The sequence below is a fragment of the Agelaius phoeniceus genome, chromosome Z, assembly GCF_051311805.1.
Source record: "Agelaius phoeniceus isolate bAgePho1 chromosome Z, bAgePho1.hap1, whole genome shotgun sequence".
NCBI lineage: Eukaryota > Metazoa > Chordata > Aves > Passeriformes > Icteridae > Agelaius > Agelaius phoeniceus.
Window position 1 is genome coordinate 530,631 of NC_135303.1, and position 14,359 is coordinate 544,989.

The 14,359-nt window shown below is 58.0% G+C and overlaps 1 protein-coding gene across 1 annotated transcript; it reads right to left on the reverse strand.

The window, feature by feature from the left end:
- Positions 1–7,498: 7,498 nt before the first annotated feature.
- EXOSC5 (exosome component 5) lies at positions 7,499–9,420 on the reverse strand. The gene is made up of 6 exons (XM_054652450.2): positions 9,263–9,420; positions 8,733–8,846; positions 8,131–8,252; positions 7,911–8,051; positions 7,750–7,839; positions 7,499–7,663 (listed from the first exon to the last, which is right to left on the reverse strand). Exons 1-6 carry the CDS (start codon positions 9,366–9,368, stop codon positions 7,571–7,573), a joined length of 666 nt encoding a protein of 221 aa, XP_054508425.2. The 5' UTR covers positions 9,369–9,420; the 3' UTR covers positions 7,499–7,570.
- Positions 9,421–14,359: the final 4,939 nt, after the last annotated feature.

Here is a 14,359-nt window from a genome sequence, read left to right on the forward strand (position 1 = left end):
CGCCACCACGCTACCGCACGGGGCGGGGCCAGCGGAGGGTGCGAGGACCCGGCGGTGTCAACCATCCTGACATAGGCCACGCCTCCACGTGCGTCCGCCAATCAGATGGCGGTGATCCTCTAGCCACGCCCCTGAGGGCGGGGCAGAGGCAGGCGGGAACGGCCTGAGGGAGCCTCGGGCTGGGAGAGCGGCGCGCTGGGCCGGGCCGGGAGAACTCAGCTCCCGGAGAGCTCCGCACGGGGCCGGGAGAGCTCCGCTCCGAACGGGGCCGGCCGGGCTCTGTGCCCCTCGTGCGGCCGCAGGTGCTCCCCGGTGGGTCCCAGACGGCCCCCGGCCCCGGAGAGCTGGGTCCTGCCGCTCCCGCAGAGGCGGCCCGCGGTGGCCCTCGCAGCGCACGGCCAGCGCCGGGGGGTGTGTGTGCTGGCGCGGAACTGAGTTGGTGTTACCGGCTCGGTAACAAACGGTGCGGCCCACTTTCACTGCGGTGTGTACCGCTGCCCGAGGCCGTGCCGCTCAGCGCCCCACTGCCCGCCCCGGGCTGGGGCTGGGGCAGTGCGGGGCTCCGCGTCCCGCCGAGCTCCGTCCCGCTGCTCCCCCGTGTGCCGTGCCGGGGCAGAGGCTCTCCGGCCCTGAGGGATGTGTCACCGCCGCCACGGAGCCCTGTCCCTGCCGGGGCTGCCCAGTGCGTCTGCGTGCGGCTTGGGAACGGGGGCTCGGCCGTGGGTGCTGCTGCTGCCTGGTCCCTCTCCTGGCTGCAGGGTCCTGCCGGGTACAGAACGGGTCCTTTCCCAAGGAGCCCCTGAGGAAGGAAATATTGTCCAATTGTGTTGCTTTTAAGTCTCGTTGCTCTCTTCGCAGGGATCTTGTACACGGACAAACAGCCAGTGCTGTGCTGCAGCACATGTCCCCTGGTGTTTGTGGCTTCGGCTGTGAAGATTCTCTTCATGACTTGTTAATTTATATGTGGCCCAATGTGTTTGAAGCCTCTCCTGAGGTCACCCAGGCAGTTGTGGGGGCTCTGGAGGGCCTCGGAGCCGCTGCAGGGCCCTGCAGGGTGTTGCAGTGCTGCTTACAGGCATGGCCTTGTGTGCCGGGGCAGCACAGAGCACTTGTCTCCTGAATGGTCCTTTCCGAAGGAGCGCCGTGTCCTCGGCAGGCCCTGCAGATTGGTTTGTTTGTGCCAAAGCCCCTGTTTAGCGATGTAGGCCTGACTGCCCTGAGAGAGCAGAAAGCCCAGAACAGCTCAGGTGGCCTTGCTGGCCCGTGAGGGGGTGACAGGGGCCAGAGTCCGTGTGTGGGCAGCCCCGGTCAGCTGTGCCTGCGCTGGCACGGATCCGGCGTGGGTTTGCACATCCTGTGAGCCCTGGTGAGGCTTTGCCTTCCTGTGCTGGCTGCACAGCCACTGATGAGAGGACACGGTCTCAAAGCTGTGCTGGGGTCTGGGCACTTCTGCTGCTCACAGTGACCCCAAGATGTGTCACAAAGTCTCCTTTCCCAGCCTGGCGCTCAAAGAAGGAGTCAGAGCTCTTAATTTCTCAGTCTCAAGGTTGTTTATTGTTCCTTATTTCTCCTGTCCTGCCCAGCACTGCTCAGCAGGACAGTCAGAGGCACTCTGCCTGCCCCAGGGCAGGGTTATCTTTTTATACTAAAAACTGCCTGTACAATATTTACAGTTACTTTCCAATACCTGTCACCTGTGTTAGACAGTGAGCTTCTACTCTAAACCAACCCAAAAGTGCCAACATCACAGCAGAAGATGGAGGCCAAGAAGGAGAAGGAGAAAGGCTGGACATGCCCAGATCCCTCCATCTTGCCCCCTGAACCCCCATACCAAAAAGCCCAAAATCTATTTTTCACCCTGTGGCAAATTAACTATTATTCTACTTAGACTTTCGTGGCTTGCAGATGCTGATCTAAGGTTGGTAACTTTTTCTATGGGTCATAATCAAGCCACAGCCACCTTGGGCTCTGTGCCAGGGTCTCTGAGCCCTCAGGCAGGGGTTTGGGCAATCCAGGGCAGCCAGAGGGATGTCCTGAGTTCCAGCACTGGGGAGGTTCAGGTCGGGTATCAGTTTTGTCTCAGGCTGCCCAGAGAGGTGCTGCAGTGGCTGTCCCTGGGGTGTTCAGGGACTCTGCTGTGCCCGAGCTGACGAGGCCAGCTCGACCTTTGCTCGGAGGTTGGGCTTGATGGCCTCGGAGCTGTTTTCCCTGCTCGGTGGTTCTGTGACTCTGTGACCTTGTCCTCACCTGCAGAGGTGCAGATGGAGGTCGGTGTGTTGCTGCTGGCTCCTGTGACTGTGGCAGCCTGAGGCTGCCCTGGCCCCCGCTGGCCCCTGTGACCGGCTGGAGCTGCTGCCCAGCGCATGGGGAGCAGGTGAGCTGCTGCACAGCTGGAGAGGCTGGGGCAGCACTGCCCCACAGCTGCTCAGTGCACACAGGGCGCTCGGTGGAGCCCCAGGGGACAGCAGGTGACACAGCAGCCAGGTGCACGCCCCTCACACGCACCTGGAGCTCCAGTCTGCAGCAGGAGGAGCAGTCCAGGCTTTGGCCACTGTGTCTGGCAGTGCCTCGGGGTTGTGAAGCGAGAGCATTCCTTCACTCCTGAGGGCAGGTGGAACTGGAAGGAAGCGCCTGCAGGCACCTGAGCCCAGCTGGGCACTGCACACGGGGCAGCCAAGGGCTGTGAGCCCGCTGTGAGCCCTTCTCCCCTTCGCTGCTGCTCCACAGCTCCTTCCCTGGTGCTGGCAGCTGCCTGCTTCCTGCAGCCGGTGGTGAAATCACAGGTGGCAGGGTGAGTACGGGGCAGGCTGGGGTCACCCAGTCAGGCCCACTGGAGCCTGTAAAAGCTCAGCTGCAGAGGCTGGGGGCTGCAGAACCCAGCCCTGCCCCTGCCCCTCGCCATGGCCAGTCCTGGCTGGAGCCTGCCTGGGTCAGAGATCAGAGAGGAGGGGATTTTGGCTGGGGACATGTGGTGGTGTTCTCAGGGGTCCCAGGACGAGGGAAGAGACGAAAGTCTTGGCTCCATGTTTCAGAAGGCTGATTTATTATTTTATGATATATATTATATTAAAAGAAAATGATATATTAAAACTATACTGAAAGAATAGAAGAAAGGATTCCATCAGAAGGCTAGCAAGCAGTAGAAAGGAATGGAATGATAATAAAATCTTGTGACTGACCAGAGTCTGGGACAGCTGGGCTGTGATTGGCCATTAATTACAAACAACCACATGAGCCCAATCCCAGATGCACCTGTTGCATTCCACAGCAGCAGATAACCATTGGTTACATTTCATTCCTGAGGCCTCTCAGCTTCTCAGGAGGAAAAACCCTAAGGGAAGGAATTTTCATGAAACATGTCTGTGCCAGGGACACCTGCTGGGCACTGAACTGGGGCTTTCCCTCAGCCTGCAGATGCCCACAGCGCTCAGATCTGTGCCCGTGCCAGACGGGACGGTGCTGGCGAGGGCTGGCTGCCCTCACTGCCAAAGTCCCCAGGGCTGGCACTGCTGCAGGGCTGGGGGATCCCCTGCAGCCCAACCCAGCCCAGCCCTGCCCAGCCCAGCCCAGCCCAGCCCAGCCCAGCGGCGGGGACGGGGCCGTGGCCCTGCGGGAGCCGAGCGTGCCCGGTGGAGCCGGGCCACGGGCACACCCCGCGGGGCTCCCCGTGCAGCTGAGACCGAGTGAGGCACCCGTCGGAATGGGCAAATAAAGGAGGTGAATTTAATTAACTTCTCCTGGTACTTTATGGGTCCCCGGGACAGAGGAGGAACTGAGAATCTGACTCCGTCTTCTTAGAAGCCTAATTTATTGTTATGTTATGTTATATTATATTATATTGCATTAATTATATTGTATTATTATATTTATTAATTATATTAGTTATATTTTATTTGTTATATTTATATTTATTATATCCGTTATATTTTATTTTATTTATTATATTTTATTTATTATATTATACTGTAATAAAACTATACTAAAGAATAGAGAGAGGATCCTTACAGAAGGCTTAATGAGATGCTAATGAAAAACTCGTGATGATCTCCAGAGAGTCCGACACAGCTGATGGTGATTGGTCATTGACTAAAAACAATTCACATGCATAAACAATCTGCAACCCCATTCCAAAGCAGCAAAACAGGGAGAAGCAAATGGAATAATATTGGTTTCCTTTTTCCCTGAGGCTTCTCAGCTTCCCAGGAGAAGAAGTCCTGGCAAAGGGATTTTTCAGAAAATGTGACAGTGACACCTTCTGATCTCTGCTGTTTGTCAAAGTGGGCTAGGAAAAGCAATTTGTAATTATTTCTTAACACTTGTAAGATGTGGATTTAAGACGTGATTTTGTTTGTCTGGAAAATATTGAACACCACCTCTGCTGTGTAAATTTTAAAGTGCTCTCTTTGAGGAGGTCAGCGTGTGCTGGGCAGTGCCAGTGAGTCCCGTTTGGCAGCCTGGCAGGGTGCAGGTGCACAGGGCTGCTCTCAGACTCTCTGCTGGTCAGAGTGACCCTGGCCCTCCCCAAGTCTGTCAGTCAGCTCTTCTGTGCCATTTATCAGTGCAAACTGCTTCCTTGTACCTGCATTGGAGCTCAGGTGTTGCCATGCCCACCCCCTGAGCACCCCCAAGCTTTTCCATCCCCACCTGCCCCATGCAAGGGACACCTGTGCAGCTTCTTTGTACCTGTCCTGGACAGCCCAGCTGTCTGATGGCAACAATACAGGGGGGAAAGGGAGCTATGGGGGGAACAGAGGACATACATAATACAATAACATAACCGTACATCACTAAAGCTTCTCTTAATATTCACACAATAGTTATATTTTAATTGCGAGAGCCAATCATCTCATTACCCATCTATAAGGTGAAAAATGCGTGTTTTATGATTGGCTTTTCACAAATATTCAAATGAATATTATATGTGTTACGTTAGAAAGTTATGCTGTATTAATTGTCTTAAGTAGTGTGTTAAATATAGTTTTAGGTTATAACAAAATGTTAAAATAAAATAAAAAAATGTGCTATGTAGGATACTTTTTTTAAAGAAAGGACTCACAGTGAGATAGCAACCACAGGACACCTAAATCTTTCAGAGAAAGGGAATTTATTGCTCCATTATCAGGAGAAACGAACTTCTTCCTGCCTCAAAGGTGCTGTCAGGATTCAGAGGAAGCAGCTGACACTGCCCAGACAGAATCCTGTGTTGGAATGGAATTTATGCACCATGGATGAGGTGTATGAATATGCAACAGGCTGTTGTTTTAAGGGTTAATCCTCTGTTAACGTGGGGCCTTTTTCGGGCTTATTTTGCCCAGAAAAGGTACCCGGGCTGTCCATAACTCTTTTGTACTGTTGTCTCATATTGTCCTAATCCAAATTGTCCAAATTATATTACTATATTTATAACAATTTTATTACTATTAAACTTTTAAAATTTTAAAAACAAGTGATTGGCATTTTTCGCAGCTTTCATTGCTGTGCACATTAACTTTTATTGGGTGAGGCTTGGCACCTCCGTTAGGGCCGCATCTCTCACCTCTCACAGCTGCCCCGGTGCTGCCCGTGGGGGAGCCCTGAGCCCACGGAACCCCGATATTGCCCCCGTTATTGCCCCTACAACCCCAGTGCTCCCCGTTATTGCCCCCATCAGCTGCAGTGCCCCCCGTTACTGCACCCCACTGATCTCTTTGACTCCACATCCTCCTCGTCCCTCAACCACCGCGAATGCGCGGCCAGACGCGTCAGCATCGCCCCGCCCACTGCGTGATCCAGCCCAACGCCGCCTCCCTATTGGTCGCGGTGACACAAGCACCACCCAGGAAGGCACGGAGTCGACGCGCCGCGGCTCCGCCATGCTCGAAGGTCACCGGCTGCGCCGCCATCTTGGGTGTACCGGGACGGTGTGGCGGGAGCGCGGCACCCGGGGCCGCCATGTTGAGTGTCCCAGCACATGTGCGGCACGCCTGAGCCGCCATGTTGGGTGTACCAGCACATGTGTGGCACCCCAGGGGCGCCATGTTGGATGTCTCAGCACATGTGTAGCACCCTTGAGCCGCCATGTTGGGTGTACCAGCACATGTGTGGCACCCCTGAGCCGCCATGTTGGGTGTACCAGCACATGTGTGGCACCCCAGGGGCGCCATGTTGGATGTCTCAGCACATGTGTAGCACCCTTGAGCCGCCATGTTGGGTGTCCCAGCACATGTGTGGCACCCTTGAGCCGCCATGTTGGGTGTACCAGCAGATGTGTGGCACCTCAGTACTGCCATGTTGGGTGTACCAGCACATGTGTGGCACCCCTGAGCCGCCATGTTGGGTGTACCAGCACATGTGTGGCGCCCTGTTGTACTGCATTTTTATACTTTGTAATACTTTGAAGTAGTTCTGGTTTGTATCCCCATATTTTTCCCAAATGGTTTATCCCAAACTGTACCCCCCTCCCTTCAGCTGTGTTATCCCTCTCCCTGGATGAGATCATCCCCAAACCCCCACCCTGGCTCTCTGTCAATCACTCAGCCTCCCATCCCTCCATCCAGAAGTTTCTGTCCAAGTCGTCCAGTGATCAGCCAGAGGCCAGGGGTCAGCTCCCCAAGCCTTGCCCCATACGCTGTCCTGTATGTCTATCCCCCAGCATCCATCCCTTAGGGTCACTTAATGGTTGGTAGGATGTTATCTACTTTGGGTTTCCACCTCCCTTTAAATGTAACCTTGGCACATCTCCCTGTGGCTCTCAGCAGGAGGCCCCGAGGTGCAGGAGCTCCTTTGGGACTCCTAATAAAACCTTGGATTAACCCCTGCTAAGAGTCGCCCTTTCTCTTCTACCGATGTCTCTGGTGTCTCTGGTGCTGCAAAGGCGACCAGCCCAGGTGCCCTCAGCACCCTCGGGGCACACACAGAGAGTGTCTGCCCCCAGCCCAGGTACCCTCAGTACTCTCGGGGCACAGAGAGTGTCTCCCCCCAGCCCAGGTACCCTCAGTACCCTCGGGGCACAGAGAGTGTCTCCCCCCAGCCCAGGTGCCCTCAGTACCCTCAGGGCACAGAGAGTGTCTGCCCCCAGCCCAGGTACCCTCAGCACCCTCGGGGTACAGACAGTGTCTCCCCGCTGTCGCCGTGTTGGGGCTGTACCCCCCGGTGTCTGCTGACTCGGGACTGGCCGAGGGTTCCTGAGAGGCTCCCAGAGGGACTGAAACAGCCACCCCCCAGGGCTGCCATGTTGGGTGTCCCAGCACATGTGTGACACTCCACAGCTGCCATGTTGGGTGTACCAGCACATGTGTGGCACCCCAGGGGCGCCGTGTTGGGTGTCCCAGCACAGATGTGCCACCCTGGAGCTGCCATGTTGGGTGTCCCACCAGGGCCGTGCCCACGCCATGTCCGTTTGTCCCCACCCTAGGGGTGTCAGGAGCCAGCAGGTCCTGGGACATGTATCCCCAGAAGTGTCCCCGTGTGTGCCCCTCTCAGGAGGCCCCGTGACACAGGATGGACTCAGGAGGCAGAGTGGAAGGAAAAGGGTCCTTTACTGAGGGCTGGGGGCCCAGGCCAGTCCAGCTGCCCACAGGGTGTCCCCGGCTCAGCACTTGGAGTAGCGGCGGCGCACGGAGTCGCGGTAGAACTGGAAGACGGTGCTGGCGGCACGCTGGGCTGCGGCCAGGCACTGCTGCATCTGCGCAGGACCAGGGAGAAGGGCTGCGTGTGAGGCCCCCCTGTGAGGGAATCCCGCACCCCAAACCCCCCCCGGGGAGTCCTCACCTCCTCCACAGAGCAGCTGCCCTTGGTGGTGGCCATCAGCACTTTCCTGTTGCTGCTGGCGATGGCGAAGGTGAGGATGGCGCGTGCCTCCTGCAGGGACAGGGGTCAGGAGGGCTGGGGGGCACACCCAGAGCAGGGCCCCCCGCCCACACAGGGCTCACCTGCTCCTGTCGGGCCGTGGGGTCCAGCAGGATGGTGCCGTCGGGCTGCAGGGCGCAGGTGACCCCACAGAAGAGGGCGGCCAGGGGCAGCCCCGCGTCCAGCAGCGCCATGCAGGCGGCGTTCAGGCAGCACGACAGCAGCTGGGTGTGTCAAGGGACCCACAGCAGCAAGAGCTCCCGTCCCCCTGCCCCCCAGGCTGCCCCACGGAGGGAAGGATACGGAACCAGCATCGCTGAGCACCTGCAGCACCAAGGAGATGGCGGTGCGCGGGTGCAGCACGCCCAGCAGCACGGCCTCGCACGTCTGCCGCAGCAGCTGCTCCCGACTGCGCTCCAGCACACCTGCACAGCGGGCAGCCTGTCAGCTGGCACCCAAACCCCCCTGCCCAGCTCCCCAGGGCTGCCCCGGGTCAGCGCAGCAGCCCTGCACACAGAGCTCCCTGCCAGGGACACCCAGGGCCAGGCGCACCCAGGGGCTGCCAGCACGGCAGGGACAGTGCCAGGAGAAGGGACAAACTGCTGGGGACAGCTGGGCTGGGCACAGGGCAGGGAGCCCCAGGCACAGCAGGAACAGAGCCAGCGTGGCACTGGGCAGTGGCAGCAGCCAGGGGCTTGGTACCCAGCAGCAGGGAGGGCACTGATTACCCACAGAACTGGGGCACTGCAGTGCCTGTGATTGATAAAACGTGTCAGTAGAGAAAGGGCTTGGTTGTGATGGAGTTGTGGATTTGCCACCCAGAAAAACTGAAATAAAGGCCTGTAAATAAACCAGATACCTCTGGGGGGAAGACCCTATTTTGGGACAGGATGGCGGGTCCCCACCTGGCAACCCCACCTTGGGGCGCAGCAGCACCTCCAGCGCCGCCCGGTCCGGAAGCTCCTTGCTGATCTTGGCCTCCGCAGGGCCATAGAGCCCGGCCAGCACCGAGGTGTCACCTGGGCACACAGAGAGCAGAGCTCAGGTGAGGAGGCCGCTTCTGGCAACGGCAGCCCCTGGCACCCTGCAGGAAGGGTGGGAGCGGGACTTGGCAAGGGGAGCCCCAGGACGTGCAGCAGGGGAGCTCTGTGAGGCAAAGAAGGGGAGGCCTGGGACGAGCAGCACCACAGACACTGCGGAAATGGCTGGGAAGGAACGAGGAGCCCCGGGAAGAGGAGCCGGGATGGGATGGGGAGTCTCGGCAGAGGAAGGCTGGGAAAAGGAGACCCGGTAAGGAAAGAAGGAGAGCCCTGGTGAGTGGAGCCCCACAGACAATGTGGGAAGAGAAGGGAAGGGAAGGGAAGGGAAGCCCCACAGACCCTACGGGATGGGATAGGATGGGATAGGAAGTCTCGGGGAGCGCAGCCCCACAGACCCTGCAGGAAGGCGGCCGAGCCGTCAGGCCGCGAGAGCAGCCCCAGCTCGCAGGAGAAGGGCCGCAGCCGGCACTGCCCGTCCGCCACATCCATCTCTACCGCCATCACCGCCGTATCTCCGCTTCCGCCGCCGCTTCCGCTTCCGGGCGACGCGACACCCAATCAGCGCCGGGCGACGCGACACCCAATCAGCGCCGGGTGTCGTAACAGCCAATGAACGCTGGGCGTCGTAACAGCCAATGAGCGCTGGGCGTCGTGCTGGGCCGCGCCCCTCTCCACACAGGGCCGGGCCGGCAGCGAAGGGAGGGGTCGGTGGGGGAACAGCCCGGGCTCAGGGAGGGCACGGCAGGGACTGCGCGGGGAGGGCAGGGCAGCGCGAAACAGCCCGGGGACAGCCCGGGGATATTGGGGACAGCCCGGGGACAGTGGGGACAGAGGGCAGGGACAGACTGGGGACAGTGGGGACAGAGGGCAGGGACAGACTGGGGACAGCTGGGTCAGCCTGCGGGCACTGGCGGAGCGGGCAGACCTCGCTGCTGATCCGTTCTCCATGGCCTTTGAAACCCCCTCCGGGCTCTGTTCTGGGATCCTGCAGATGAACAGGGCCATAGGTGTGCCTGTCCTAGGGGCTGCGGCTCCGGGGCTGTGGGTTCGGGGCAGGGAGCCCCTGGTTGCTGTGAGGGGCCGGGGCTGCCCACAGTACGCGGGAACGGCCCGCGGCATCGCGACCCTTCTGTTCGATGCTGGCACACGGAGCCTGACCATCGGAACAGCCCCCAGGAGAGGGGGGAGACTGTGTCACGGAAATGTCACAATTTTATTTCCTCCTTGGTTTCCTCCTCCTGACCCTCAAAGGGCACCGGGATTTGTGGGCCCTCCCCACCTCGGAGCGCCGAGTGACCCGGGCCGGGGGCCGGCAGCTCCTGTCCCGGCGGGGCGCGGAGGGGCCCGGGGCCAGCGCCGCCTGCTGCGGCCCGGCCGGGGCCCGGCGCTGCTCGGGGCCGCCGCGGGTCCTCTCCTGCCCGGCGGGGCCGGGCGCGGCGGGGGGAAGGCCGGGCCCAGCCCCGCGTTCAGGCCGGCCGGGCCGCTGCCCCAGGCCGGGCCCTGCGGGGTCCGGGGCCAGGCCGGGGGTCCCGCCCGGCGAGGAGGGCCCGGCGCTGGCCGCGGGGCTCTGGGCCTCGTCCGGCTCGTCCTGCGGGGCCGGCGGTGAGCGCCGCCGCAGCCAGGCCTCCCTGCAGCCGTGCACGGCCACGTGGATGAGGCCGCGGATCAGCGGCGCGGTGTAGTCGCCCAGGTAGCTCTGCAGCATGTGCGTGAGCTCGGCCCTGTCCGGGCCGCAGATGCACAGCGTGGCCAGCGCGATGGTCTCCACCTGCCGCGCCTCCCACCAGTGCGGGCTGTAGATGGCGTCCAGGCTGTGCCGCAGCCAGGGCCGCACGGGCTCCAGCAGCTGCTCCTGGCCGTGCAGCAGCTCTGCCCACAGCTCCACCGGGAACTCCTCCTCGGCCTCCGCGCCCGCCGGCTCAGCCGGGGCCAGCGCTGCCCGCGGGGCGGCCGGGCCGGTGTAGACCAGGCGGAACAGGGCACGGCGGGCCCAGCCGGCGGGCCCCGGCGGCGCTGCGGCCGGGCTCAGCAGGCACTGCAGGAAATCGTTGCAGCCCAGCACGGAGAAGCGGGCGCTGAGCACGGGGCTGGCGCACAGCGGGCAGGTGGCGCTGCCGGCCGTGTGGCGCAGCAGGCAGCCCAGGCAGAACTGGTGGCCGCAGGGCACGGCGGCCGTGTCGCCCTCCACGCTGTGGCACACCGGGCAGTTCCAGTCCGTCTGCGTGGCCTTGCTGTTGGCCGGCGGGGCTGCAGAGAGGTACAAGGACAGCACGCTCCCCATGGCTGGCACCGGCCGCGGTGCTGGGCCCACAGCTGCACTTGGGGGGTCTCGAAGGTCTCTTCCAGCGTTGGCGATTCTGGGATTCTGTAGCGCTTCCAGAGCATGTCACACACTGCGGAATGGAGAGAGGCCGTGGGCTCTGTGTTATGAGTAGAAGAGTTGCCCATTTTTTTAAAAGGATGCAGAGTTCACAGGCTGGGCCAGTTGCTGCCAGGGTGGAGTTCTAACTGTTTGTTGTTGTAATCAGCTGTTGTTAATAGTTTTTCGTTAACTACCTGTTGTTGATGGTTGGGAATTCCCCTTTTTGTCGAGTAACACCCTGCCTGCTGCTTCCTGGAGGATGGCACCCGGGACGATGAAGAGGAGGGGACAACCCTCACCAAACCTAGCAAAAACCCCTAAAAACAATGAGCCAACATGGAATTGATGGATCGAAGAGATGTCCAGACGTGAGGAACAGAATCCAGTGTCTGCTGAGACCCTTTTTACCCCTCACCCTAACCTAAAAGATGTCAGCTAGAAAGAGGACCTCGAATTCCAAACCAGGAATCTCGTGAGGACAGAAGCCCCAGCTCTCCCCGCAGACCAGCAGACAAAGCTGCAGTTTTCCTCCCCCGACGAGTCACTCCTGGGAGCAGCGGCGGTGTGAGTGCGACCCATCGATTCTTCCCACCCGAGCTGATTTTTAATAAATGCATTAAAAACGAGAAAGATCTCGTGCCCTATTTATTTCACGCTGGCTGTGCTGGGGCATGCAGGGCAGGAAGAAAGGCCCCAGAGGACACCCTCGCTGCTCCCCGAGCGCAGCCAGCCTGTGGGGACGGGGAGCATCCCCGCGGGGCTCACCTGCAGTGCTGCAAGCGCCAGGCGGGGCTCGGGACACGGGCAGGGAAGCCCAGTGTCAGCCCACGGCTCCAGGAGACGCCTGGCTCCACTCTCCAGAGCCTCGCTTGGCAGCAGCCAGGCTGGAGCCACGCTGGCCCTGCCAGTGCCCAGTACAGCCAGGGAGGGATGTGACATCACAACGCAGCCCCCAGGGATGTCACTGTCACACGCTTGGTTTGCCATCCTCCACCAGCAGGTGACTGTGACCCTGTTCACAGGGGTCCCAGGATGAGGGAAGAGACGAGGATCTGACTCCATGTTTCAGAAGGCTGATTTATTATTTTATGATATATGTTACATTAAAACTATACTAAAAGAACAGAAGAAAGGATTTCTTCAGAAAGCTAGCTAAGACTAGAATAAGAAGGAATGGTAACAGAAGCTTCTGTCTCGGACAGAGAGTCTGAACCAGCTGACTGTGATTGGCCATTAATTAAAAACAACCAATATGAGCCAATCAAAGATCTATCTGTTGCATTCCACAGCAGCAGATAATCATTGGTTACATTTTGTTCCTGAGGCCTCTCAGCTTCTCAAGAGGAAAAATCCGAAGGAAAGGATTTTTCATAAAAGATGTCTGTGACAGGTGACATCACAACAGGACATTGGTCCCCACAGCATCGGGGGAAGAAGGAAAATACTGCTCCTTGTGTTTAACTGTTGTGTTTCCCTGCTGCTCTGAGCCACCTGCATCCGTGTCTGTGTGTCCTGTCCCTAACCCTGGCCGAGGTGCCCTGTGAGGGGCAGCCCCGAGCCCACCCCCAGTCACAGCTTCACATGGAGATAGGGCTGGGTTGTCACCATGATATTTTCTGAAAAATCCCTTCGCCGGGATTTCTCCTCCAGGGAAGCTGAGAGGCCTCAGAAAAGAATGAAAACAATAATTATCTGATTGCTTGGAATGCGGTCTGGAGATCGTTTACCAACAGGTGCATCTTTGGTTGGTTCCATGTGAATTGTTTTAATTTAATGACCAATCACAGCCAGCTGTGTTGGACTCCGAGTCAGTCACAAGCTTTCATTATTATTCTTGTTTAGCCTTCTGGTGTATCCTTTCTCTTTTAATTTAGTATAGTTTTAGTATAGCATAATATAATATAATATAATATAATATAATATAATATAATATAATATAATATAATATAATATAATATAATATAATATAATATAATATAATATAATATAATATAATATAATATAATATGTAATATAATATAAATAATAATATGCCTTCTGAGAACATGGAGTCAGATTCTCATCTCTCACCTCATCCTGGGGACCTCACAAACAGCACACTGAGTGGTTCCAGTGTGAGCCATGGGGCTCCCCAAAGGCACCCAGAGCAGTTTCAGCTCTCTGATCACACCCAGAAAGCACAGGCACCTTTCCTTCTGGGGATGTTCCTAAATCACAGAATCACAGCATGAGCCAGGTTGGCAAAGACCTTTGGGACCATCAAGTCCCAGCTCTGACCCAGCAGCTCCTCATCAGCTGCACCATGGCACCAAGTGCCATGTCCAGGCTCTGTTAAACCCCTCCAGGGACGGTGACTCCACTCCTCCCTGGGCAGCCATCCCAGTGCCCAACCCCTCTTTCAGTGGAGAATTTTTCCCTGATGCCAGCCTGACCTTCCCCTGGCACAGCTCGGGCCGTGTCCTCTGGTTCTGCCCGCGCCACCTGGAGCAGAGCCCAGCCCCACCTGGGCACAGCCACCTTTCAGGGCTGCAGGTGGTGAGGAGGTGTCCCCTGAGCCTCCTCTTGTGCAGGATAAACACCCCCGGCTCCCTCAGCTGCTCCTCACAGGACCTGTGCTCCAGAGCCCTCCCCAGCCTTGCTGCCCCTCTCTGGACACGCTCCAGCCCCTGCATGGCCTTCCTAAACTGGGGGCCTAGAACTGGGCACAGCACTCGAGGTGCAGCCAGTGCTGAGCACAGGGGAAGAATCCCTGCCCTGCTCCTGCTGGCCACACCATTCCTGAGCCAGGCCAGGAGCCATTGCCCTTCTTGGCCACCTGGGTGTCAAGAACATATTTTATGAAAATTCCTTCTGTTAGGATCTTTTCTCTTGAGAAGCTGGGAAACTTCAGCTTCTCCGTGTTTTGTTGCTTTGGAATGTGATTTGGAGAATTGTTTACCCAGCATGTGAAATTGGTTTTACTTGATGACCAGAGACAGCCACCTGTGTTGAGGCTGTGAGCAGTCACAAGATTTTATTATCATTCTTTTCTTTCCTTTGCTAGCCTTCTGATGAAATGCTTTCTTTTTCTTTAGTATAGTTTTAGTATATAATTTTCTTTTAATGTAATATGTATCGTAAAATAATAAAT

Coding starts and splice junctions, on each gene's coding strand:
- EXOSC5 (XM_054652450.2), bottom strand. CDS start 9,368: ATGGCGGTAGAGATGGATGTGGCGGACGGGCAGTGCCGGCTGCGGCCC. Junction 8,253..8,732: donor CCCCAAGGTGGGGTTGCCAG/GTGGGGACCCGC, acceptor CCCGCTGTGCAG/GTGTGCTGGAGCGCAGTCGG. Junction 8,052..8,130: donor TGCTCAGCGATGCTGGTTCC/GTATCCTTCCCT, acceptor TGACACACCCAG/CTGCTGTCGTGCTGCCTGAA.